At 34.5% G+C, this 27,898-nt stretch overlaps 1 protein-coding gene across 6 annotated transcripts in view; it reads right to left on the reverse strand.

The window, feature by feature from the left end:
- Positions 1–27,898, reverse strand: part of VPS50 (VPS50 subunit of EARP/GARPII complex) — a 126,485-nt gene that overhangs the window by 58,110 nt on the left and 40,477 nt on the right. For all 6 annotated transcript variants that reach the window (XM_036247047.1, XM_036247046.1, XM_036247045.1 and 3 more), the window contains 5 exons: positions 22,280–22,322; positions 20,735–20,833; positions 19,166–19,306; positions 4,327–4,459; positions 353–444 (listed from right to left, as the gene is read on the reverse strand). In XM_036247047.1, the coding sequence (XP_036102940.1) occupies positions 353–444; positions 4,327–4,459; positions 19,166–19,306; positions 20,735–20,833; positions 22,280–22,322 (508 nt within the window). The remainder of the gene's footprint in view (positions 1–352; positions 445–4,326; positions 4,460–19,165; positions 19,307–20,734; positions 20,834–22,279; positions 22,323–27,898) is intronic.

Here is a 27,898-nt window from a genome sequence, read left to right on the forward strand (position 1 = left end):
AATGAAAAATAAAAAAATAAAAATAAACAGTATCTCAATAAGAAAGCAATTTCTTTAGGAAAGCATACATTTGCTAGGACACTAGAAGCTAAATTGTAATTAAGGAAAATAGAAATATTTGCAATGGAGATTTTCAAATTAAAAAACTTTTTCTACTGCCATGTGTAATCAAATAGAATTGTCAACCAAATTATAGAAATTAAATTAAATACCAGGCCTATTCCAAAGGAAAACTAAATGATTAAATATGCAAGAAAAATAAACAAATAAAGAAAATTTAAACAATTTCTAAACAATTTGACATGAAGATTTCTATTGCTTTTGTAGAAAAAAATTTTTTTTTAAACCAAACCTGCCATATTCGTGTAAGTCCATGTTCCAATTTCTTTTTAATGTAGCCACGGTCAAAATTAGTTTCTTCAGTACTCATCATATTACTCCCTTCTAAAAATAAAAAATGGTATACATTTTATATTTGCTTCATAACATTTTCATTTTCAATAATATTTCATTTGGACTTTCATATTATAAGCCTATGTAAATATAAAAAATATATTCATTATTTATACAACCAAAACAATGGCAAAAATAGGTATTGAGATTAAATCCATTTGTTAAAATAGATAAACTTAGAACCTGAAATGTTAAATACTCTACATCTAAGACAACTTAGTTCATGTGTGATTGAAGTTGAGAACGCAAGTTGGGTAGTGTGATCCCAGAGACTAGGTTCCCAATGACCAATATATTGCCTACTACCAAGACACTGCAGGACCAATTAACCCCATTATTAATTAATCTGCATGTTAACAAGATTACAAATTGCAGAACTGCTCACACAGTGAGATATTGATGCAAACATTTATATTCAGAATATTTTTACCCGTTCCAGATAAATAATCTACCAATGTCCAGTTCAACAGGTAAGATCAATGACCTGCTTTAAAATAAAGTTTCCCCTAAAAGCAACTGAAAATACACATTTATATAAAAAAAGATTCTGCCTTTGGAGAATGAACTGTGCAGAACAACAAAACTGTGAGGATACTGTCTCATTTTGGGCTAGCAGAGTGTCCACTGGTGACCAACAAAAGGCCTTTGCATAGCTAGGCCCTAGATGCATGCCTAATGTACATCTGTCCACTCTAACAGTTTAAGCCTTATTATCTGTGTGGTCTGGCTATTAGGGACTCAGCAGCTCAGAGCATTGCACCTGGACTAGATGAGAGTTTTATTCTAGAATAGTCAAGGGTTCGGGTACCAGTGGTGTCACTAGGGCTACAGCAAATGAAATCTAGAGACCCTTTCAGCTTTATGGAGTTCTGTGAAGAATAATTTTCAAATTACTGATGTGAATATAAAAGAAATGCTTTTAGGTGAAAAAGTGACTTTTTAGAGTCCTAGATATGGTCAGCTGACTGCCAGACTAATCAGAGTACTAAATAGTCTTAAAATATACAGATTAGGGTCAAGCAATTTTAGTAAAGAGGACTAAGTTTATAAGACTCAGACAGAGTTTTAAGTTTGACTTTATACCCCAATGAAAACAACACATACATGTAAACATATATACATACATGATACAGTTGACAGTTGAACAACACGGGGTTTGTTGGATGCCCCCCCACCTGCAGTCAAAAATCTACATGTAATATTTTTAACCCCCCCAAGTTTTAACTACTTATAGCCTAGTGTTGACCAGAAGCCTTAGCAATAACATAAAAGTTCATTAACACATAGTTTGTATGATGTGTGTATTATATACTATATTCTTACAATAAAGAGAAAAGAAAATGTTATTAAGAAAATCATAAGGGAAAATACATTTACAATAGTATATGTAGTTATTGAAAAAATCTGTTTATAAGTGGACCCATGCAGTTCAAACCCATGTGTTCAAGAATCAACTGTACATGTAAACTATTAGCCTGAAGCAAAACACAGGCTTCACCATGATGAATATATAAAATGTCCCCTAAACTCTTATATTGAAGTATGTGTTACTTTTGCTCCAAACTTCTCCTTCGGTCTCTCCTTACTAATGTACTAGGAAAAGGAAAAGAGGTGCCGAAATGTCTTAACAGTTTCCACACCTAGAAAAAAATAAAGGTTGCCAAAATGGGATATACTTTGTGGAAAATTGGAATCCCAGTAGGCCCAGGAATTCCCTAAGAAAACTAATATATATTTTTAAAGGCCTATGTACATTTCATCATCATCACTATTATTAATATTTCTTGATCCAATTCCTTTGATGATATTAACAAAAACCAGTGTAAGCACTTTACATTTTCTCTATATTTTACAGCATGCCTGCCTGGGAAGCTCAGTTGTTTAAAGCATCCTCCCCAATACAGCAAGGTCACGGGTTTACTCTCTGTCAGGGGACATACAAGAATCAACCAATGAATGCATGAATAAGTGGAACAACAAACCAATGTTTCTCTCTCTCTCTCCAATCAATAAATAAAAAATAAATTTTACAGTAACCCTATGGGACTCTTTGTTTTGACCTACCATTTTAAGGAACAAACTGAGATGTGGAGAAGATAAAGTAATTTCTTCACGCTCTCACCTTTAGGAAATGGAAGTAAAAATCTAAAACCAAGTATCTGGTTACAAAGTTCAATGCTCCAAGACAGCACAGGGATGGGAGTATAGGAACTTGTTAAAACTAGACTGATCTAGAATCCTGGCTCAGTACCCACTCCTTTTCTCTGTTTTTTCTTTCCCTTCCTTCATTCCCCATTTCCAACAATATTTCTAGAAGGATGAAAATCCTTCCATAGTATCTTCCTCTTATTTTTTATTTTTGCTATCTATATTTATAAGCTTCTTATGAGTCAAAACAAACATGAAAGTTACACTTTCTATACTGCCAAAACCATACATTTAATCAAGCAATAAGATTTGGTGTCCCTCTACCCACCTAACCACAGAAATCAAGCACCTCAGAAATTAGAAATTCCTAAAATAACTTGACTGACTACCTACATTAAATTGTATATAACATAAAAAAACTAGTGCACTATAATTTATTTTGCCCATATTAAAAAATGCTGATAAAATCATTTATTAATTTTTAAGGTTTTCCTTGAAAACTTAACTTTAGTTATTGTTCAAGGGCAATCATTTAAGGTATATGACTATATAAATAAAGTAATTTAAATATAATACTTAATATAATTTCTCAAATTATTCTTTATTTAGCTCACTATAGTACAGTCATTAAAAGATGTATTTTCCACCAGGCCGGTGTGGCTCAGTGGATTAAGCATTATCCCATGCACTAAGAGGTCACTAGTTCGATTCCCAGTCAGGGCACATGCCCAGGTTGTAGGATTAACCCCCAGTAGGGGGCATGCAGGAGGCAGCCAATCTATGTTTCTATCTCTCTCTCTCCCTCTCCCTTCCTCTCTCTAAAAAAAATAATAAAAATATTTTTTAAAAATATATATATTTCTCCATTTAGAGTCAAGCATTTTAAACATTTTTTATGAAAAATTTAAGTCCTGCTATATTTTCAGGAAGAAAAGTATAACTGTTAATTCTTAGAATCTAGCTTTATTAGTACAACTTGAAGATCAGCCAAACAGATTTAAAATTAAACATTCAGCATTAATTTTATAGTAAATTCAGACAGCTCAATGTCTTACCTAGTTTATAACTCTATATATAATATATACACACACATATATATGTATATATACACCCATATGTATATACGTGTATGTATATGTGTAAATACATATATATGTGTGTGTGTGTGTGTGTGTACATATATGTATTTTTTAAAGCCCTTTAGCCCTGGCCACTTTGGCTCAGTGGTAGAGCGTCGGCCCACAGACCAATGAGTCACAAGTTCAATTCTAGTCAAGGGCATGTTTGTACCTTGGTTGTAGTTCATCCCCAGCCCTTGTCGGGCCTTGCAGGAGGCAACCAGTTGATGTGGCCCTCTCACATCGATGTTTCTCTCTCTCTCCCTTTCTCTCCCCCTATTTCCTTCCCACTCTATCTGAAGATAAATAGAAAAATAACCTGGGTGAGGATTTAAAAAAAAGCAGCCCTTTAAAGTCCTTTCTTAATAATTCAGTCCTATAACTATCAGTACATATTCCTGGAAATTGGTGCTGTCACTTAAGTCTTTTGGCCCAAAGGTAATGGAGTTTTATAATAGCTGAATCACTTTCTTTGGTAAACATTTAGCTTAAGGTCACTATAGTCACTGAAATTCTGAAAGAATGCTGTTCCTTTTCTTTCACCTTACTCCAGAAATATGGCATATGTATTACAATATAGTTTTTTTTAATCAAAGTAATTTCCTACCAGAAGCAGAAGTGGTATCCTCATTGTCATGTTTTTCATGCCATTCCATAGTCCTATAGTAGCTGAGCATAACTTCCCACAGTGCTTTGCACAGGTCAGCAAGGCATGGAATATAGCTATCTGGTGTAATGTGCTGAAGAAATGAGAAAAGTCAAATTTCAAATTATTACATTTACATTAACACAAAGTTTATCAAAATAAAATGTTATGTTATTAATCAAATTCATTCAAGAATTAGAGATAATTAAGAAAATTTATTCCACTGACATATCTGAAGAGAAAGTTCAAGGACAAGAAAATGTTCAAGTAATTCTCATATCAACATGGCTATTAGCATTCATTAGGGATATCTGTTCATATACTATTTATCAAATTATAGTCAGAGAATCAAAAATTCTACAAAAATTATTAAATTGACAAGTGTTCTCAAAAGTGGTAGCATAAACTTTCATAAATGTATTTTTCCAAAGACATGCTTCTGAGCATGCAAACACAGCTTTATATTCATCCTTGGAGCTGAGTCACAACTTAAAAAAAGAGGTCAGATTTATAATTCAATCATTTCATTTGTATAAATTAAGCAAACACCTTTGACCATCTCTAAATTCTTTAAATAACATAGATAAAAATAACATATAGATATTCCATATCTGACATTTTAAAATAATTTTCATATAGCATGCTTATGAAACAATACATGGTCCCAAATCTTCTCCCTAATGAAAATACATGAGTTTTTTCTCCCTCTATGCTTTGTAAAAGCTATTAGCAGTCATTCTGCCTTTTCCCCCTACAGGTAGAATGATGTCTCCATTCTAATTTACAGGCTTCCTATTTGTTATAATGCAATATTTGCTTCATCATTTGAGATTTTCTGGCATTCCTTCAGTTTGTAATCAATCCACCACCACTAATCATGCTGACAGAACACCAAAAAGATAAGACTCTGGTGTATGTCCCTCAAGGTAAATGGCAAGGAGCAATACGCTATATAGCAAGTATACGTATAGTGTGATTGACCCTCAGGATATCACAGCTGGTAGTGATCCTCTCCCTCTCAAAAGTTTTTTTAATTCTCTATAAGGATGTCTCCCTCCTCTAAACTCATTAATGAAAATATTCATCTAGCAATTAATAAAAATACTAACTTATATGACTCAGTACACTTTTGTGTAAGCATAGCAAATCTCTGAAACTCAACTAGGAAGTAGCAAAATAAAGGAATTGTTAAGCTCTGGAGTGAGACTGCCCAAGTGGGGTTTAGGCCAAGAATGATAGTATAATTCAATCTTATAAAATCTATTAATATAATTTGCCACATTAATCGGCCTAAGAAGAAAAACCAAATGATTATCCCAGTAGATTCTAAAGAAAACTTCTAACAAAAGTCAACAGCCATTCCTAATAACTCATCCGAAAATAAAAATGATGGTTATTTCCTTAAATGAGGAAACTCAATAAGGCATATTTATTGTGGTCAGGAACAAGACAAGGATGTCCTCTATCTCCACTAATATTTAAAAATGTATTGAAGGTACTAGCCAGTGCAATTAGACTAAAGAAAACAATTAGAAGGGAAAAAAGAAATACAACTATTTCTATCTGCAAATGACATAATAATAATATACTTGAAAATCCCTAGAAAATCAATAAAAATATTCAGCAAGGTAGTAGGTTATAAAGTTAACATGCAAAATACAATAGCATTCATAAACACAATGCTAACCACTTAGAAGATACAGTGAATGAGAAACCTCCATTTACAATAACAACAAAAAATATATAATGTTTAGGAACAAACTTAAGAAATGATCCAAAATTCTATAAAGAAAACTGACGACATACAGTAGACTTGAAAATAGAAAGATATGCCTCACTCTTGGTTGTGATATCTCAATGTCATCCAGATGTCAGCTCTGCCTAAGATAATTTATAAATTTACTGAGTTACCAATAAAAAGTCCAGAAATAGACCCAGCCTCATATAAAAATATAGTACATAATAAAGATAGAACCTCACTTCACCTAGGTGAAGACAGTCTTTTCATAAATAGTGCCGGGACAACTGGATGGTCAGTAAGAGAAAAACAAAATTATACTCACTCATCATATCATATACAAGAATAAACTGCAAAGACAGACGAGATCTAAATGTAAAAAAAAAACAACAAAAACCTATACTAGCCCAAGAAGAAAACAGAGGGAAAGGCTTTCTAATAATGACTCAAAATCCAGAGGTAATAAATGTAAAATTTGATGAATTTTACTACACACAAAAAAAATAAGTTGCATGGCAAAAAAATACCATAAGCAAGGGCAAAAGACAGATGACAAACTTGAAAAGATGTTCACAACATATATCACAATAAAGAGATAACATCCCACATTTATAAAGAACCCTTAAAAGTTTGAGGGGAGGGAAAAGACCAGAAATCACAGTAAAATGAGAAGAAGGTACAAATACACCACAAATAGAGACATCTAAATGGCTCTTAAATATATGAAAACATGTTCAACTTTGCTGCAATTAGACAAATGTAAATTAAAACTATAATGATAGTAATTCTCATCCACCCATTAGATTGATAAAAATTTTAGCCCTGGCCGGTTTTGCTCAGCGGTTAGAGCGTCGGCCTGCGGTCCTGAGAGACCCGGGTTCGGTTCCCGCTAAGGGCGCGTACCTCGATTGCAGTTTGTCCCCGGCCCTGGTCGGTTGTGCGGGTGGCAGCCACTCGATGTGTTCCTTTCACGTCAATGTTTCTCTCTCTCTCTCCCTTCCTCTCTCTCCCTCCCACTCTATCTGTACAAAAAATGGAAAAATATCCTCGGGTGAGGATGATAAAAAAATAAAAAAATAAAAAAAAAAACACCATGGTGAAAAAAACAGCCATTTTCAACTCCCAGGAATTTTATCATTAATACTAAATATGTATATATACATGAAGGCATATGTAATATGTCTAGTAAAAATGATGCCAACTTGGTTGACTAAGTAAATTGTGAACTAGACAGAAGGGTTTCCTTTAGTACCATTCTCAGGTTTTTCTAATTGCTATTAAATGGCCTTAATCACATGGACAGCTTAATACTGTACTATAAAACAAGCCAAGCATGTATAATTCAAATATATAATTCACCTTTCAAAGTTTCAAGTGATAAAATGCTATGAACACCTGTGCTGAAATTATCACCAAAAAGAAGGTAGTATTTAAGTGTAAAAACACTCTCAAATTAAGAGTAGGGATTCTTAGAAAGTTTTTTTTTTTTTTTTAAACCAGCAAATTGTTATTTGTTCTGCTGGAAGCTGTATGCCACATTCTAAACATTGGTTGGCTCTTTCACATCTACCAAAATCCACCCCCCCACCCCCAAAAAAGTCACACAGCTATCTAAATTACATCGATAGTTTTAAGGTGCTTAGATTTGGGCTTTGCCATACCTGAGTCAGTTTCAAACGACTAGAAAACCCCTCTACTTCCAGCCAAGAGAAGGAATGCTGATTACCCAGATAACTATGGACCAACGCATGCACTCCATAGGCGTGCATTAGTTCCAGAATACAATAGACACATCCAAACCACCAGTGAAATCCAGTTAAAAAACTACTGCTGGACAACCTACTGTTCCCTTTCTCCTGCCCTATGTTGTCTTCCTCTCAAGCCACCGTTCATGGTATTTCCTCTCTACCCAGTTAGTCACATACATTGTGCTTGTTGAAATCCAAAACCAAACTCAAAAGTTGCAGCCTCCTGTTAACAATAAGTTTGTTTTGTGGGTTTTTTTTTTATCCTATCCTCACCTGAGGATGCTTTTTGCATTCATCTTCAGATAGAGCAAGAAGGAGAGAGGGAGGAAGAGAGAGAGAGAGAAACATTGATGTGAGAGAGACACATCGACTGGCTGCCACCCACACGACCCCAACCAGGCCGGGGACAAACTGCAACCGAGGTATGTGCCCTTAGCAGAAACCAAACCCGGGTCTCTCTGGACCGCAGGCCGACGCTCTAACCGCTGAGGCAAACCGGCCAGGGCAACAATAAGTTTTGACTTACTCAGATTCCTTAAAGAACTGTGTTGATACCACTAACACTTTATGTTGTTTGACCATTTCTTATTCTACTTCTGATCATAATTAATGTGATTGTACTAGGTTATAAACTCTTTAAAGGCCTATTTATCTTTGCTGAGCTGAACTGATTACTTGATTAACAAAAGCTGAGTAATGACAACTTAACAAGTCAGAGTGCTAAGAAAACGGAGTCTTGTGTCTTCCACCAGCATTCATGAGATGATAATAGACTAGCTTATTAGTTTGCAAGTAGAATAAAATATCAGACCCTTCAAGTTCTTCACAATCCACAGAGTAAATGACAGGAAAAAATGAAGAGATGGATAAAAGTCCCTTACTTATCTTTTGATCATTAAGTTTTGAATAGTAAAACTTACCCAAATCTACTTTTAATATTCCTTTAAAATTTAGAAATCAATACATAATTCATATATAAGAAAATTTGTTGGGTGCCACATATATGTGGTAATAAATCAGACAGCTGAATTCGTAAGAGTATTCTGAAACTGACCTGGTAAAGCACCCAAGTAAATAATATTATTCCTTTAATTAAAAAGGTTTCTCTCGTCCTGGCCGGTTTGGCTCAGCGGTTAGAGCATCAGCCTGCGGTCCTGAGAGACCCGGGTTCGGTTCCCGCTAAGGGCATGTACCTTGGTTGCGGTTTGTCCCCGGCCCTGGTCGGTCGTGCGGGTGGCAGCCACTCGATGTGTCCCTTTCACGTCGATGTTTCTCTCTCTCTTCCTCTCTCTCCCTCCCACTCTACCTGAACAAAAAATGTCCTCCGGTGAGGATAAAAAAAAAAAAAAAAAAAAAAGGTTTCTCTCTTTGCCCAAATGTTCAAATTTGAAGCTTCCACTAAAAAAAGAAAAGTCCACTCACCTATCCAACCAAATTAACCTCAACAATTGATGAAATGTCCCAGTTTAATTGCCTTCACATCCTAAATATGCCTGAATGATATACAAATTATTCTTTGTTTTTTATTCATTAATTTATTTTTGTTACAGATGTTTCTCCTTTTTCCCCCATAGACACCTTCCTCCTGATCCAACCCCTTCCCCCCAGCACTGCTGTCTGTGTCCATTGTTTACAAATTATTCTTGATATGCTATTTTCTGGTATCTGATAATAAAGCTATTAAATACAAAATAATCATCATTCATGTGTACCGGGAAAGGGATAAAAGCAGACACTGCTGATGAGGAGTATAAATTAAAACACGCTTTCTAGAGGGTAATTTTGGAACTATGAACCAAAGGCTTAAAAATGTAAAGCCTTTGACAATGCAATTTTATTCCTTGGTATTTACCCTAAAGAAATAATTAAAATATGTACGCAAACATTTAGCTTAAAGAATACTAACTACAGTGTTGTTCATAATGACAAGAGCTGGAAATAACATAAATATCTATGAATAAAAAATCAGTTAATTAATCCACAGAATCTCTTACACTGAAATACTGTCACGCCATTAAAAGTTATGTGGGTACCATACTTACTGAAATGGAAAATTGTTATAATATAGCAAGTGGAGAAAATGTTGTAACACTGTATGTACAGCATAATGCTACTTTTAAAGGCTATTTGCTTATATACGCATGAAAAGAACCAGATTGCATGCAAAAATATTAATTTTATTTTCTTTTTGATTATCTGTACTTTGCTACATTTAATGTTCTAGCTGTATAATTTAAAATATGTATATTTTAAAGAGTAAACATATTAATTAATGATTGCTTAATTTGAGCAACTACTTATATAATCTATATTATAATTCTATAAAGACACTGAATGATGAAAAAATATAAGTAACAGACTAGTTTAAGAAGTCAGAAAACAGAAAAAGGACAAAGAGGCAGTTAATTCTATGGAGAACCCAAAACAAGATGGTTACTACACATGAACATTAAAATTAACTCTGAACTCCGTGGCAGGTTGTCATCTATAGTAAAGAGAATCTATACTATCACACTATTTGATAAAAGAAAATACATTAATTCTTCAAAACAAAAAGTGCCCTGGGAATTTAAAAACAGAAACATGTTGTTGACTATAAAGAGGAACTTGTCTTTAGTTTTCAATATGAACATCAAAATAAACGATATCATCAACAGAGATCTTACTAGATATTTATTGACCTTCAAGAACTGACATTGAATTACAATTTAGTATTAAGAGATATTATTATAAAAATGAAAATTTTAAAGCCTAGAAGAATGGGCCCTGGCCGGTTTGGCTCAGCGGTTAGAGCGTCGGCCTGCGGTCCAGAGAGACCCGGGTTGGGTTCCCGCTAAGGGCACGGCCTGCGGTCCAGAGAGACCCGGGTTGGGTTCCCGCTAAGGGCACGTACCTCGGTTGCCGTTCGTCCCCAGTCCTGGTTGGTCGTGCGGGTGGCAACCAATCAATGTGTCCCTTTCATATCGATGTTTCTCTCTCTCTCTCTTCCTCGCTCCCCCTCTTCCTCTCTCTCCCTCCCACTCTATCTGAACAAAAAACAAAAACAAAAAAATGTCCTCAGGTAAAGATAAAAAAAAAAAAAAGCCTAGAAAAATGGAACACTAGACTAGCTTTTACTTTGTCTTTCTATGATGTATGCATACAAAGCACCTGTAAAAGTTCATGACACAGAGAAGGTGCTCCACATTGGTTTTTTTCCCTCCCACTTAAAGTTGAAATGTGTCAACACCATACCAGGTAGAAACAAAGAGGACAATCCAACTTACTCAAGAAACATTTACTAAACACCTCCAATGTACTGGACTCTGAGAAAACAAATATTGAAATGATTTCAGAAAGTTTCTTCAAAAGAAGTCCTATATTTCCCCAAAAAATATTATAACATCATCAAGTTTATTTCAAAAACAGAATTCAAAGCTCATTAAGATCATTTGGAAATGAACTGAAAAATAGCTAGGAAAAATTCAGCCAGCTTAGCCAGCTCCGTCATCATAAAATTAATCAATAACATCCTAATTACCATCTTGAAATAAGTTCCCTAGGAAACCCATGAGGATGTCAAAACAATTTTTTTTTTAATTTTAAATTGATGTCTCTACAAGATCACTACTTGGTGTCTTTAAATCTCTCCACAAACTAAGATAAACTAAGTTTCATGGAAATGGAAATGCAATCTCAAACAAGACTAAAAATGTTAAGTACATAAAATGACAGACAGCTATGCCTCTTTTCATTGGCCCTTTCCAGAAATGAATGAAGCAAATTTCATTTGAAAATGTTGCTGTTAAGTATTAGTCATTTATTTGTGCTTCAAGATAATGTATTCAGCCCTGGCTGATCTGGCTCAATAGTTAGAGTGTCGGCCCATGAACTAAAGAGTCTCGAGTTCAATTCGGGTCAAGGGTATGTACCTCGGTTGTGGTTCAGCCCCTGGCCCTGGTTGGGGTCATGTGGGAGGCAACCAATCGATGTGTCTCTCTCATTGATGTTTGTTTCTCTCTCTCTCCCTCTCCCTCCCAGTCTGTCTGGAAATAAACAGAAAAAGTATCCTCAGGTGAGGATTTAAAAACAAACAAAATAATGTACTCATTTTTTAAAAGAACCTAATTACTAATCTAAAAACCGTAAGCCAATACATTCAAGAAAAACAGGGAAACCAGACTAAGAAATAAACCATAAAAAGAAAAGCTGTGTTTCCAATTAAATCATTTAGAAAATATGTTTTAGTAAAGAAAGAAAAATATGGACATTAAGTTGCAAAATGACTTCAGAAAGCTCAAAGCCAACTATATTTTTTAACTCAGAGAAACAGTGACAGGACACAAATTCCAGAAATTTCATAATGGGACAGGACACTGCTGGCCTTAAGAACTTGGAAGTTCTCTGCTAACCAGAGTAAATAAAAGCACAACACAAATTTTGCTCCAGATTTCTTTATAAAGGAATGTAAAACATTAGTTCAGCCCTGGCCAGCGTGACTCCATGGTTACAGCATCAGCCTACGCATCCAAGGGTAGTGGGTTCAATTCCCAGTCTGAGCACATGTGGGACGCAATCAATCAAAAGGTCTCTCTCACATCAGTGTTTCTTTCTTTCTCTCCTCACCCCTCCCTACCACTCTCTTTCAATGAAAAACATATCCTTGGGTGAGCATTAACAACAACAACAAAATTAGTTCAATTTCACACTGGCCCATATAGTAACAGACTAGTATCTGTTAATGGTTTCAAATAACACAATGAAAAAGCAAGATGATTATTTCTTTTTGTTTCCAATCTCTCTCCATTTAAAGGAAACGCAATTGTTCTGTTTACAGAAACTCCATCCATCTCAACCCTGATCAGTACATCATCTCATTTATTTCATTTTTTATGTTATATTTAAACTCTATCTATCTATAATTAAGAACTTCCTTCAAAATATTGCTAGTGTATAGAGAAGATCAATTACCCAAATACCTTGGCTGTTTCTTCTCACTTCCAAAATCTGCCAGTCAACACCCTATACTAGCAACTAGAGTGCCTCAGGAATTTTTAACACATGCAATACCTGACTAGTTAGTCAGAGGCACAGATCTCTTTTCCCTTACACAGTCAAATAAAAATAATGACAATAGCCCTGGATGGGTTTGCTCAGTGGTTACAGCGTTGGCCTGTGGACTGAAGGGTCGCAGGTTCAATTCCCAGTCAAAGGCATGTACAAGGGTTGCAGGTTCAATGCCTGGCCCCGGTCAGGGTCGTGCAGGAAGCAACCAATTGCTGTGTCTCTCTCACATCGATGTTTCTTTCTCTCTCTCTCTCTCTCCCCGCCCTCCCTTACACTCTATCTGAAAAATCAATGAAAAAAATATCCTGGGTGAGGACTTAAGGAAAAAAAAAAAAAAGACAACAGCCAACACAACAATAGCTGTCCAGTGTGAATGAATCAAAATTACACCTTTTTTAACTAAAAAAAAAAAAAAAAATTAACAACCACCCATTTACCTTTGCAACAAAAATTAAAATTCCTAGGAATAAACGTAACCAAGGAGATAAAAGACATTCTCAGAAAACTAGAGGACACTGAAAAAAGAAATGAGGAAGATATAAATAAGTGGCAGTATATATACCATGTTCATAAGAATCAACATCCTTAAAATGTCCATACTACCCAAAGCAATCTATAGATTTAATGCAATCCCTATTAAAATACCAATAGCATGTTTCACACATCTAGAACAAATACTCCAAAAGTTTATATGGAACCAAAAAAGAGCCCAAATAGCCACAGCAATCTTAAAAAAAAAGAACAAAGTTGGAGAAATCACAATGCCAGATATCAAACTATACTACAAAGCCACTGTAATCAGAACAGCCTGGTACAGGCACAAGAACAGGGCATACAGATCAATGGAACAGAACAAAGGAACACAGTATTCGACCCAACACATGCTCAATTAATATTTGACAAAGGCAGCAAGAGCATATAATGTAGTAAACACAGTCTCTTCAATAAACGGTGTTGGGAAAATTGGGCAGGTATATGCAAAAAAATAAAACCAGACCACCAACTTACACCATACACAAGAATAAACTCAAAATGGATAAAAGATTTAAATGTAACTCATGAAAACATAAAAATCCTAGAAGAAAATGTAGGCAGCAAAAACTCAGATATGACACAGCAGAATTTTTACCAATAAATCACCAAAGGCAAGAGAAACAAAGAAAAAGTTAATAAATGGGACCACATCAAACTATAAAGCTTATGCACAGCAAAAGAAACCTGCATCTAAATGAAAAGGGAACCCATTATATGGAGAACATATTTTCCAATGATACATCTAATTTCCAAAATATATAAAGTGTCGTACAACTCAACAAAAGGAAGATAAACAATTCAATTAAGAATGTAAATTATACTACAATAAAGATAAAAATGCATTTTTTAAAAATTGGGCAGAGGACCTGAATAAACACTTCTCCAAATAGGACATACAAATGGCCAAAGACATATGAAAAAACGCTCATCATCACTAATCATCAGAGAGATACAAATTAAAACAACTATGAGGTATCACTTCACACCTGTCAGAATGGCTGCCATCAACAAATCATCAAACAACAAGTGCTAGCAAGGGTGTGGAAAAAAGGGGACTCTAGTACACTCCTGGTGGAAATGCAGACTGGTGCAGCCACTACAGAAAACAATATGGTGTTTCCTCAAAAAATTGAAAATAGAACTGCCATTTGACCCAGGGATCCCACTTCTAGGAATATACCCTCAGAAGCCTGAAACACCAATCAGAAAGAATATATGTACCCCTATGTTCATAGCAGTACTATTTACAATAGCTAAGATCTGGAAACAGCCCAAGTGTCCAGCAGTAGATGACTGATTAAAAAAGCTGTGGTACATTTACACAATGGAATAGTATGCAGCTAGCTGTAAGAAAGAAAGATCTCTTACCCTTTGAGATGGCATGGGGGGACCTGAAAAGCATTATGGTGAGTGAAATAAATCAGAGAAAGACAAAGTATCACATAATCTCACTTATTTGCAGAATATCATGAGCAAAATAATCTGACAAACAAAATAGATCCAGAGACATGGAAGTAGGGAACAGACTGACAAACTTCAGAAGGATGGGGGTAGAGGACAGGAAGAGATAAACCAAAGAACTTATATACATATATTCATAACCAATGGACACAAACAAGTATGGTAAAGGCAGGGGGGTGGCAGGAACAGGGAGGAGGGTTTCAATGAAGGAAAAAAGGAGGACATCTGTAATAAGTTCAACAATAAAGATAAATTTTTCAAAAAAGATTAGCACCGTAATACTCTGGGTTAAAAATATACCACAAACAAAATTAAGTCTATAACCAAAATATTTATATAAATTCAAATGCATGTATACACAAAAAAGAATACCTCTTTTTTTGTCGGACTGGCAAAAAACATATTTTTCGGTGTGCCACAGAATTTTAGGAATTAGTTTATGTTTACCATGAGATGAAAAGTTGAAAATCACTGACCTGTACAAATTTCCTGCGAGCTCTGTAGCTTCTTTCTTACCTGGCACTCCACTGCCACATACACTCTCACACTAGCACAGCCTCAATGACTATCAGTTACTTCTAATCAGGACTAAAATGACTCCCATTTGCCACATGTTGAAAAACTAAGAACCTTACATTCTAATATAGGCTCCTTCATGAATTATCTCCTTGGCCTGAGTTGTGCCATTGTAGATCCTGGATATGTGCTCTCATCAGGAAAACATTTTTAAATTTCCTTTTATCAGCTCATTTATTAAAGTTTTAAATGTTCCCTCCACTTTTCCTCTCCTGAGGTAACTACCTTCATTTATAGAACCCAGTTACTAAAAGTTCACATCTTTTCATCAAACTAACTAAATAAACAAATATGATGTGAAATAATTTCTTCCTAATCTTACCTGGTTTAAACATGTCAAATATGACTCAATATTATAAAATAACTTAAAACTTAATTACGCTTCAAAGAGATGTTCCCAATCCCTGTCTGCTGTAGCAGCACTGACTAAAATACTTATAAGAGGCCTGGCTGGGGTAATTTCTGAATTTCCTTAAATTTTTATGAAGACAGTAGCAAAGAAAATAGGCCACTTAAAATGCATCACATTCTTCATCTCATTATTCAGCTCCTCTAAGTCTATTCTTTCAACATAAAGAACCTGCCATAGCTAATTCTATTAAATCCTTTCCTCAAAAGAAATTCCTCCATGAAGCCATCATTAATATTTGCTATATTTGCTACTATTCTCACCACTTCAGACTAAAGCATCTTCAATAGCTTGAATATAAACTAGACTACAACTTTGTTGGATGAATAATAATATATGTACCTGCTGTGGGTTTTTTTTGGGGGGGGGGAGTTGGGGGGTTCTATGACTAAGCTCTACCTGTTTCCTTAATTTAATTACATAATTATATATATTTCACCTACTATATCATACATATATGGACAATTTTATAAAGAAGTACTAGGTGTTTCTTAGGAGTAATTTAACAAGCATTTATTCAAGATGAAATGAAGAAAGATAAGATCTCTTATATGGTAATTTAAATACATACAGCTACTTAAAAAAGTTATTTTACAGGAAGCTTTAAGAAAAAAGTGAAAGGAATTCCAAAAAATTAACAACAACGCCATGATAAGCACCTTAGGCACAATTTTTATTCATAAAATTTATAAGGTAAGTACAACTTTCAGCTTTATATTATATAAATTCACAGAGAACTTTCTCAGGAAGCATGAACAAAAATATGCCTGACTTTTATTTTTTTTAAATATGTTTTTATTGATTTTTTTAGAGAGAGAGGAAAGGAGAGAGCACTAGAAATATCAATGTGACAGAGAAACATCTGTCAGCTATCTCTTGCAACCCACAAATGGGGCGTCAAGCCTACATCCTGGGCTAGTGCCCTGACTGGGAATCGAACCGAGACCTCTCAGTCAATGGGGCAAGGCTCAATCCACTGAGCCAAGTGGCTGGGCTGACTTTTAAAAGTATATAAAAGTTTAATGGTAGCAAAATACACTATACACACACACAAACACACACCATATTTAACCAAAGTAAAAAATATTGAAGGACAAAAGGTTAATTTGTTTCAAATGCTTATTTTAATATTAAAAATTATTTCTGCTTTAATAGAAAAGTCACTAACTTGAATTAAGTTGCTTTACCATTTAAATCATTTACTAGTGACAGCATAATCTATTAATAACAATACCAATAGAATAAAAAATAAAATTGATTATTTGAATATTTATTTTAAAAATATCAATCTAAGAAAATATATGAATAAGAAAATAACACATTTTGCCTGTCCAGTGTGGCTCAGTAGACTGAGCACCATCCCATGGACTGAGAAGTCCCAGTTCGATTCCCAGTCAGGGAACATGCCCAGGTTGCCAGCTCGATCTCCAGTGGGGGGGCGTGCAGGAGCAGCCTGTTGATGTTTCTCTCTCACATCGATGTTTCTCTCTCTCCCTTCCTTTCTCTCTAAAAAAATCAATAAAAACATATTTTTTTTAAAATGAAAATAACACATTTCAAAATCACCAAACTTTATCAAGTGATGACTATACTTAAAACTGGATATTTAAGAATGTAATTATACAACTATATCACACTTAAAGTTAATAATAAATTTGTCAAATAGTCCTCCTGATTTATAAAGTGATTTTAAAGACACATTTTTTTTAGCTATATTAACAGCCATCCATTGTCATTATTAACTTAATCCTTAATCTATCATATATTATCACATTCTGAAATATCTGTTGTAGCTCAAGTAAGAATATTTCTCCAGTTCCCAAAGGATATAACCTGAACTTCTGACAAATAAACTCACTGTAGAATATAGATTAGGGTAATTTCACATTAATTCCTGGACATAATTACAGTAGAGAAATGATATCTACTTCCTAGAGCTATCATTTTCTCAGTTGACACTAGAAAAAACATGAAAGTCTCCAGTGAGAGACTGGGGTCTAGAATTAGAGATCAACATCAACAATGAATTCCATATTGTCAAATCAAGTGGTCAAGTCTGTGATACGACCTTATTCAGACTCTCAGAAGCATCCGAGATATGTTTCAATCGATTCTTTATTTTTTGTTAATCCTTACCCAAGGATATTTTTTCCATTGATTTTAGAGAGTGGAAGGGAGGATGGGGAAGGGAGAGAGAGAGAGAGAGAGAGAGAAAAACATCAGTGTGAAAGAGACACATCAACTGGTTGCCTCCTGCATGTGGGCCAGGGATTGAACCTGCAACCCAGGTACATGTCCTTGACCAGGAATTAAACCTTCCTACTGAAGGATCAATGCTCTAACCACTGAGCACCACTGGTGAGGGCTACAGTCGATTCTTCTTAAAACACTTCCTTCTGTAGGCTGTTGTGACACCAACATCTCCTACTTTTTCCTACTTAGCTGGCTGCTCTTTCTCAGACTCTTCAACTGGTCTCTTCTTCCCTGAATGTCACAAGGCCCAGAGACATAGTGTCTTCTTTATCTATACCCTTCCCCCATCTTCTTATCTAATATCATGGCTCTAAATACAAATCTATGCAAATGACTCCCAAATCTGTAACTTCAACTCTGATCTCTTTATGTTCTTTTATCCAACTGCCTCTTCAACAAGTCCACTTGAATGTTAATAGATATCAAACAAAATTCATGCATTTCCAGCACAGACCATTCTTCCTTGTAAAAGCAAACACTACCACCATTCTCACAGTGTTCATCATTCTCTTTTCCTCACACTCTACATCAACCTACAATAGGACCAAGTCTAAATCAAAGCCCAAGTCAGTTCATGTCCCACCTATATACCTAACACCTTTCTTTAAGAAAAAAAAAAACTGGTAACAGATGCTGACAGAAACAGACAGCATTATTCACTTGAAGAGACTGAATCAAGGTGTGTATGAAAATCCAGCAAAGATTATTGCTTAGAAGAGTTCAGATGCAATCACAGAAGAGAATTAAAAGCCTGAGAAAGAAGGGTAAAAGAAGCTATTGAGAGGGTGAAAAGTCCACTTAAAAGCAACTGCACTCCACAAATCTGTACTATCTCATCAACCTTTACCATTTGTGTGACTCTGACAGAATCTTCCAGTTACTCTATGAGGAAAAGAATATAGGAGAAAAAAATATTTAGGCAAACATACTTGTTTCTTTTTCAGTAGCATCTTCAAACAATAAATGCTAAGAAAAATGGGGTGTGAATTTGAAAACTGAGCGAGACATATGAAAAGCAATTAAGTTACTACATACTGTACAGAGATCCTTATATTGCAGCTTTTGGAACTTTGTATCTGTGTTTCCTGCACATAGTTCCACATAACCAAGAACAACTTGAAAAACAGTATTATGAATGGCTTGAGTGAAGTGCATATGAAGTTGATCCATTGCTGTCTATGGAAAGAAAAGGTACAACATAATTTCATGTTATTAAAATGAATAAATTTCAACAGATTTGAAAAACACAGGAAAAAACTTAGCTATATCACAAAGATCACTATTATATACAGAATTATAATTGTAATGTTGATTATTTGCAAATAGCCCATTAAATAACCACAACATCATACAACTAAAGATAAATCTGAATCTTGAACACTGCTCTATTGGTATATATTTATGATTGGTACCCATTTGTTCTTTCTCAAACATATGCATTATCACAGCCTTGAATCCCCTCTGCCATCATCCCCTTACAGTGTTCAGGATGCTTCTCAATGGTCACCTTCTCAGAGAAGCCTTTCCTGGCCATCTTATATAAATCAGTACTTTACCCTATCCACTTACTCTGATATATATTTCTGTATAGCACTTGTTATCACCTGACATCATATTCATTTATTTATTTAATGTCTGTCTCCCTCACTGGAAGGTAAAATACATAAGGGCCTATATCTAGGTGCTTGGAGCAATAAACAAAGTAGGTACCAATGGGTATTTAATGAGTGAATACATTTCTCTAATGAAAAAAATTAGAAGTTATATTCATATTTTCAAAGATCTTTCAACATGTCCCTCAAAATTACCAAGTGTCGCCTTTCTTACATTTTTGTAGGTATAGCTTAAGACATGAAAATAAAGTGCATTAAAAAAATTCCTTTACTCAGATTTTAAAATGTAAATACAGTTTAAATGATTTGGTAAAGTCTTACATTTCCTCCTAAGACAAGAGACCATTTAATGGAAGAAAACATTTACATCTATTGTAAAATCCTATGTACACGCTTAAGGCACAATTAACTTTCAAACCATGGCCCCTATTTCAAGTTTTTCAAGGAAGCTACTGAGCAGTAAAAGTATGCATAGCCAAGCATCGAAGGAGGACTGAGGACATTCTGGGAATAAGAGAATCTTTTGAAAAATCTATAATTGTAATTTACCTGTTTACAGACAAATGTACATAATGCACAAAGGTTTACATAACACTCTGGAGGGAGCCGTGCAGGCCCATCTAGGAACCATGAAGCTCCAAATTAAGAAGTTCTCATTCAGGACCAAAAGGGGAAGTAAAAGGGGCTACATAATCCTCTTCCACTGAATTACCTTATAATATACTTTTTAAAAACCTACATAAAATTGTAGCAATATTAAACCCGACAAACACTGCACAGTTCAGAAATAAACTTCTGTAATGTTTTAATCACACTACATATACTCTGAGCCTACATGAACAACCATGTTACTATTATAAACACAGCTAAAAAATGTACTTTGTTAAGTGAAACTTTAAGGACACTACATTAATAATATTCAGACATAAGCAATCATGAACATCAGCAGATTCCTGATTTTAAGAAAAGCAATCAACCTTTCAAAACTAACCTGTGTTTTTCCAAGAAGTCGATAAGCTTGTTGAACCTTGGTATAATGATTAATGTCAAAATTCTTGCAGATTTTAGAAAGAGCTACATCCAGCTGTTCCTATGTAATTAAAAGAGGAGGCAAGAAGTGGTTAAAGAATTATGTTTACAAGGCAATGAAAAAATATTAAGGCTAATTTCTCACTTTTAATGTCTAAACCCACGATGTCACACTTAATAGTAAAAAAATTTAAATAAAAATATAATTTTCATTTGTTACCAACTATAATCAAGTTTTACTGAGATGTTAACATGTTCCTAAAAATCCATGTCTAGTGTTTCAAGAGACACAAAATCAGTATAATAGCTACCAAATAAATTTTAGTTTTTTTATTTTTACTTAATTCTGTTTCCTCAAATACCTACTAAAATCTTATAATTAAATAAGCTGAATGTGTAGAACTATTAAAAAATAGTAAAACATCCCTGGTTGGTTTGGCTCTGCGGTTGGAGCATCGGCCTGAGGACTACAGAGTTAGGTTTCCGCTAGGGGCACATACAAAAAAAATAAAAATAATAACAACAATAAAACAAATCTATTGTAATCACTGAAAAGTAGTTCTCAACAAAACTACTTTGACCTTAAAATACATACCAGACCGTTTATATCTAAATATAATAACTTTGTTTGTGGATTTCTATTTCAATGATTTCATTTTAAAACAATGACTTTTCTACATACATACAGAAACTACTGCATATTAAGAGTGAATAAATACAGAGCTTTCAAAAGAAAGTCCTCATTAAAATATTCAGGTAATTATTTTAAAATTTTTCAAAGTAGTTATCTTTATGTTTATCAAATAGTCATTCTTACAATTAGTAAATAAATGCTTTTATGATCAAAAACTACTTTCACTAAAGGTTATTTGAAAGTCCAGCCTCAATTTTTATAACTACTCTTATCAGAAAAGCAATAAAAGTAAATACAAGAAGAAACAAGTAAGTCTTATCAAATTTATAAAAATGAATACCCTGTTTCGCAAAGATTGCCAAAGAAAGAGATGAACTCTGAATAAATGTACAAGGAAAAGCAAGACTTCATGCTAACAATGACATATCTTTTCCATTCTGATTAATTGTATGAAGTGTTACGAGGTTAGGAATTTAGGAGTGTTTTCATCAGCCAATAATTATTCTTAAAAAAATTAACTCACTAAACTAAAAAGTAGTTGATAATCAAAAAATAATTAACATGGTTAGTATTTTGGCTGTAATTTACATGATAACATACCTGTAACTAATATATATGGGGATCTTTCTCAATATGGAGATATTTTCAAATACTGTTCTCAGATCCCATAATTCCAAAAGTATTACTGCATTTACAAGTAGATTAATATTAACTTGACCATGCACAGATTTTCCAAATGAAAAACAACAAATATAAAATAGTGATCTAGAAACACTGGTAATAACAGAAAATTTAAAACATAAGATGCATCTGTGCTATTCAAAAACCTTTGAAAAGAAAAAGCCAATTAACTTCTGATGTAATCCTTCTTACCTCAATCTGTTCTAAAGTATCTTGCAGCTTTGAATTCAGTTCACTATTAAATAAAACAAAGAGTTAGATGTGCCTATCTTCAAAACAGACATATGAAGTGCTAAATAAATACATGCTGGCTGAATAAATAATAAATTCACAGTAAGTTGTGCTACAGATTCTACAATAAGGCAAGAAAAAAAAGAACAGAAAAAGAACTAGAAAGAAATAAAAGTCATTACTAACAGCAAAAGAATTGTGTAGGTAGAAAATACTGAAGAAACGATAGATAAAACCAAGAATTTAAGAACTGAAAGTTGATAACAAGTTTAAAGATAAGGAGTATAATACAGATAAAAAGTAAAATTTCAAAAGTAAAATTAAGAACAAGAAATTAGACAATAAAAATGTTTTAAATTCCATTTCAATAAAACAAATACCAAGGAGGGAAGAATCTACTAAAAATATAAAATACAAAACTGAGCTAAAAAAAAAAGAAGGCTAAAATACATGAAGGTATATACCATGAAAAAGACTAAAACTTTCAATATTGTTATGATCCCAGTTCTCACAAAATGATTTCTTAGAATAAGTGAAATTCTAATCAAAATCCCAGCAGCAATTTTTTAATTTATTGAATCTGACAAACTGCTTCTGAAATTTATGTGGAAATTCAAAGGGCTACGAAGAGTCAAGAATATCTTGAAGAACAATGCTGGAGGATGAATATTAAAATAGGTAATAGTGTCAACATAAGGAAACACAGATCAACAGAACAAAACAAAAATAAAGGCCAAAATATTTTAATAGATCCCTAATAAAGGAGATATCCAATTGGCCAATGAATAGAAATAGGCACTCCAATCAGGCATTCAGGAAATGCAAATTAAAACTGTAATACAACACCATAACAAATTATCAAAATGGCTAAAAACATTCTTTTTTAATTAAAAATTACATCAACAAATATTAGCAAAAATGTAGAGCAAATGAAACAATTCTGTAATGGAGGAAGGGGAAATTGATACAACCTCTTTGGAAAATCATAGCACCTACTGAAACTAAACACACACTCTATATCCCATAAGTCGTATATATGTTCTAACAGAAATGCATACACAATCCTTGCAGCATTATTTGTAATAGGAAAAAATACTGAAGCAACACAATTATCTATGAACAAAGAAATGGATAAAGTGTGACATAATTATATAATGAAATACTATAGCAATGAAATGTATCAATGAATTTCAAAAGCATGATATTGGACCCAAAAAAAGTCAGTTAAAAAATTACACACCATATGTATGATTCCATTTATGTAAAGTTCAAAACAGGTAAAACTAAATTTAGTGACAAAACCAGAACAGTGATTACCTTAGGAGAATAATGACTGGTATGAGCATGAAGGAAGTTTCTGGAATATTAGAAATGCTCTATTTTCAGGAGGTAATTACACAACTATGTTCACTTTGTAAAAATTCATTAAGTTATTCACTTGGGATATGTGACTGAATCTGGTTTTGTTCCCTTTAAATCTCCCTAAGTCAGTTTGAAATAAAAAAGAGAATTGTTATTATTTGAATTATAATATCTCAATACTAAAAAAAGATCTGTGATGTCTAACAAAATAATCACAGAGAAAAACATTTTAATAAAAAGATTAAGGCAGAAGTAAAATAAAATAGTAAGAACATTGTGAAAGATGTACTTTGGTACACCAAAATTATACAAGGTTTGTTAAAACTGTTATCTGATTATAAATCTGATTATTTGAGTCCAGCAACAAAAGCAAATAGGGCCACAGTATATAATCAGTGTTCATAATATCAAAACATACCAATAACTCAAGGAGGAGGCACAAAGAATCAAATATCCCTTTTTCTAGCATTAAGTTCTGAGAGAACATTTGCCAGTCTTGATAAGGAGACAATGACCTTTATCTCCTAAGGCAAAATCTTACAGAAAATACAATAATGGATTTATGGATTCCATTTGCTTCTTATAGAGCCTTTTAATGCCAGCTGAGGAGATAATACCAGAGTGGTGTGGTATATATAGATACAGACAGATATAAAGTAATTTGTCAGAAAAGTAAAACCAATAATATATAGAGATTATATTCTCCAGTAAAAACTGAGAGTGAGCAAAACAATATCCTTTGACAACCAACAGTGTAGGATTGATACCTTATTAGAAAAATTAAGGTCTCTAAACAGGATTTATGCCTAAATAATAGCCACAGCCACAGATATGGATAAGTTAAGGGAATTCTTGTAGACAGAACTGAGATTTTCCTTTAAAATATGATTGTGGGATAATTTCTCTCCCCTCTCCCCCCCCCAAAAAAATGAATAAAGGAACAAATCAATAAAAATAAGGATGACAACTAAAGGCCCCAAAATAATACTCCTAAATGGATAATCACAATAGTGCATTAGCATTCAAAAGAATTAAATAATTCCTCATCCCACCCACCCACAAATCAGTACTTTTTCCCAGAGTTGTTCTTGTCCCATCCCATGTTCTCTCTCTTTTGATTTATATCACTATCCATTCAATAGAAGCTGGAAACCTCAAAATCACCTTTAATTCTTCCCTCTCTTGATATGTACCCAGTAATTAAATCCTGATGATTCTACCATTTCAGTATTTCTCCTATCTACCTATTCTTATCCTTTCTAAATTTTGTGTCCTAACCCAAGCATTATCACCTTTTGCTGCAATTATCTTTTCTCTCTCTCTCTCCTATCTCTCTCTCTCTCTCTCTCTCTCTCTCTCTCTCTCACTTTAAGATAGAGTGGGAGGGAGGAAGAGAGAGAGGAACATCACTGTGAGAGAGACACTGCTTGGTTGCCTCCCGCACAACCCAACCAAGGCTAGGGATCGAACCTGCAGCCCAGGTACGTGCCCCTGACCAGGAATCGAACCTGCAACCCTTCAGTCCACAGGTTGGCACTCTAACTGCTGAGCCAAACTGGCCTGGGCTGCATGAATCATCATAATAGCCTCCTAATGAATATGTGCACACAACACACATACCCTGCCCCCTTCAATCCATCCATGTGTTCATTTGATAAACACCACTGACCTACTGTACACCAAACATTGTACAACATCCTCCAGAAACCTTTCAGGGAGAGCTCTGAACAGGGGTCTAACTTCAGACTGAATGTCATCAATATTTTGTTTGATTTGGCAGATACAGTGTTTCTAAATAGCCTGTGTATGAAAGGCTTTAGGCAAGGCCTGACCAGTCCTGTGAGCCTGACCATTTTGGGATTCACATATAGTGGAACCTCAGTTCTCAAACTTAGTTCGTTCCAGAAGGCTATTCAAAAACTGAATCATTTTTCCCATTAGAAATAATGTAAATTGCATTAATTCATTCCAGACCCCCAAATGAGACCCTGTTTTAACCTTTCTTATATAGCCCGTCCTATGTGGTTCAGTGGTTTAGCATCGACCCATGCACCAAGAGGTCACCGGTTCAATTCCTGGTCGGGGCACATGCCCAGGTTGTAGACCCAATCCCCAGTGGGGAACATGCAGGGGGTATACAGTACATGTCTAATGTACTATTTAATCTATAAATAAATACTTTAGAAACAAAAAGGGCATGAAAAAATAAAAATTTAACCCCAAAAATGAAATGTACAGTAAAAAAATGAATATTTACTAATAATAAGCAACAAAAACAAAAAAAAAAACACAGAAATATTCACAGCACAATTTCCTGAAAAGTTAACAACATGAGGTTTAGCAGTAAAGTGACTCATATTCGAGCATTCTCTCCTTTGTTGCTTAAGAGACGAGTGACTGATGATTACAGGTATTAGCATGAAAGGGTTGTCTGGTTGAGAAGCGAATTGTTTGAGATGGGAGATGTTCAAGAACCGTGGTTAGACTGCATATGTTACCTGCCTGGTCCCTAAAGATATCTAAGTTTTCACTTCCTAAGTAAAGCAGAAATAAAATCACATTAATCTACTGCTTTAAAACCTTTGGTGGTTCCCCATTAAATCAAGGATAAAGCCACAAGTTAGTACAGTATGTAAGATTCTTAACAACGCATGTGAAAAATAATTTCCTGTTCACTTTCCAGTGCCTATGTTAGTCATATGGACGTGTGTGCAATTCCCCAAACCCCAGACTTTCACACCCTCTGTACTTGCATAAAATGTTCACAACAACTAGAACATACCTTCTACTTTTCTCACTCACAAAAGTCCATCTATCTTTCTAGGCCCAATCCAAATGTCATCTTTTCTGGGAAGTCTTTGTTTACAGCACCATGTATTAAGGTAAAGAATATCTGTGATTCTCTCTCTAAACAGAGACCGTGGCTTATTGCCAAGTGACCTCCCAGGACTAAATAAACTCACACCTGACTTAAAGCAGATAATAAATATTTGCAATTTAAAAAAAAAAATGGCAAAATTTAGTTAGCATTCCATTAGCCCCTATTTTCTATCTCAATAAAGAAAACTAAAGAGATGGATTAAAAAGGAAAATGGCTGAATATAGACACCGGTATAGAGAGGCAAGAATTCCTGGAATAGTAAGTAGGTCAGAACTTGTAAGCATATTCTTTCAGGGAATAATTTGAGCTTGAAAAAAATAGATATATCTAAATTCATTAATAGGTGAGAGTAATAATTTCTTCAGCTTATCACTTGAAAAAAATGGGCTTTAGTGTTTATAAAATTATTATAAAATCCGATGGTTTTATTGCTTCTATTATTTATGGTTACAGTGATTCTACAGACTATGTATTAAGAGTTAGAGCGAGCAAACCCTAGCCAGGTAGCTCATCAGGTTAAAGCATCATCCCAATTTGCCAAGGTTGCAGGTTTGATCGCTGGTCAAGGCACATACAAGAATCAACCAGTGAGCCCTGGTTGGTTTGGCTCAGCTATTAGAGCATTGGCCCACGGACCAAAGGGGTAACGGGTTTGATTCCTGGTCTAGGGCACATACTTCGGGTTGCAGGTTCAATACCTGGCCCCAGTCAGGGTTTTACAGGAGGCAACCAGTCCATGTGTCTCTCTCACATAGGTGTTTCTCTCTCTCTCTCTCTCCCTCCCTCCCTCCTTTCCACCGTATCTAAAAATCAGTGGAGCCCTGGCCAGTTTGGCTCAGCAGTTAGAGCCTCTGCCCACGGTCCAGAGACCCAGGTTCGGTTCCCACTAAGGGCATGTACCTCGGCTGCAGTGTGTCCCTGGCCCCAGTTGGGGTTGTACAGGAAGTGGCCACTCGATGTGTTCCTTTCACATCGATGTTTCTCTCTCTCTCCCCCTCCCACTCTATCTGAACAAAAATGGAAAAATGTCCTCAGGTGAGGATAAAAAAATAAATAAAAATCAGTGGAAAATATCCTCAGGTGAGGATTAACAACAACAATAAAAATCAACCCGTGAATGCATAAATAAGTGAAACAACAAATCGATGTTTCTCTCCCCCTTCCTCTCTCTCTAAAACCAATCAATCAATAAAATTTTTTAAAAAGTTAATGCAAACATGGTAATGAAAGTAGTATATACAAGATTTTAAATATGAAGTCTCTAAATTAAACATTTTGGTTTTATTTAAAATGCTTTCAAAAGTTACAACTCCAATTTGACCACAAGTTACTACTAA

The sequence above is a fragment of the Molossus molossus genome, unplaced genomic scaffold, assembly GCF_014108415.1.
Source record: "Molossus molossus isolate mMolMol1 unplaced genomic scaffold, mMolMol1.p scaffold_m16_p_7, whole genome shotgun sequence".
In the NCBI taxonomy this organism is placed as follows: domain Eukaryota; kingdom Metazoa; phylum Chordata; class Mammalia; order Chiroptera; family Molossidae; genus Molossus; species Molossus molossus.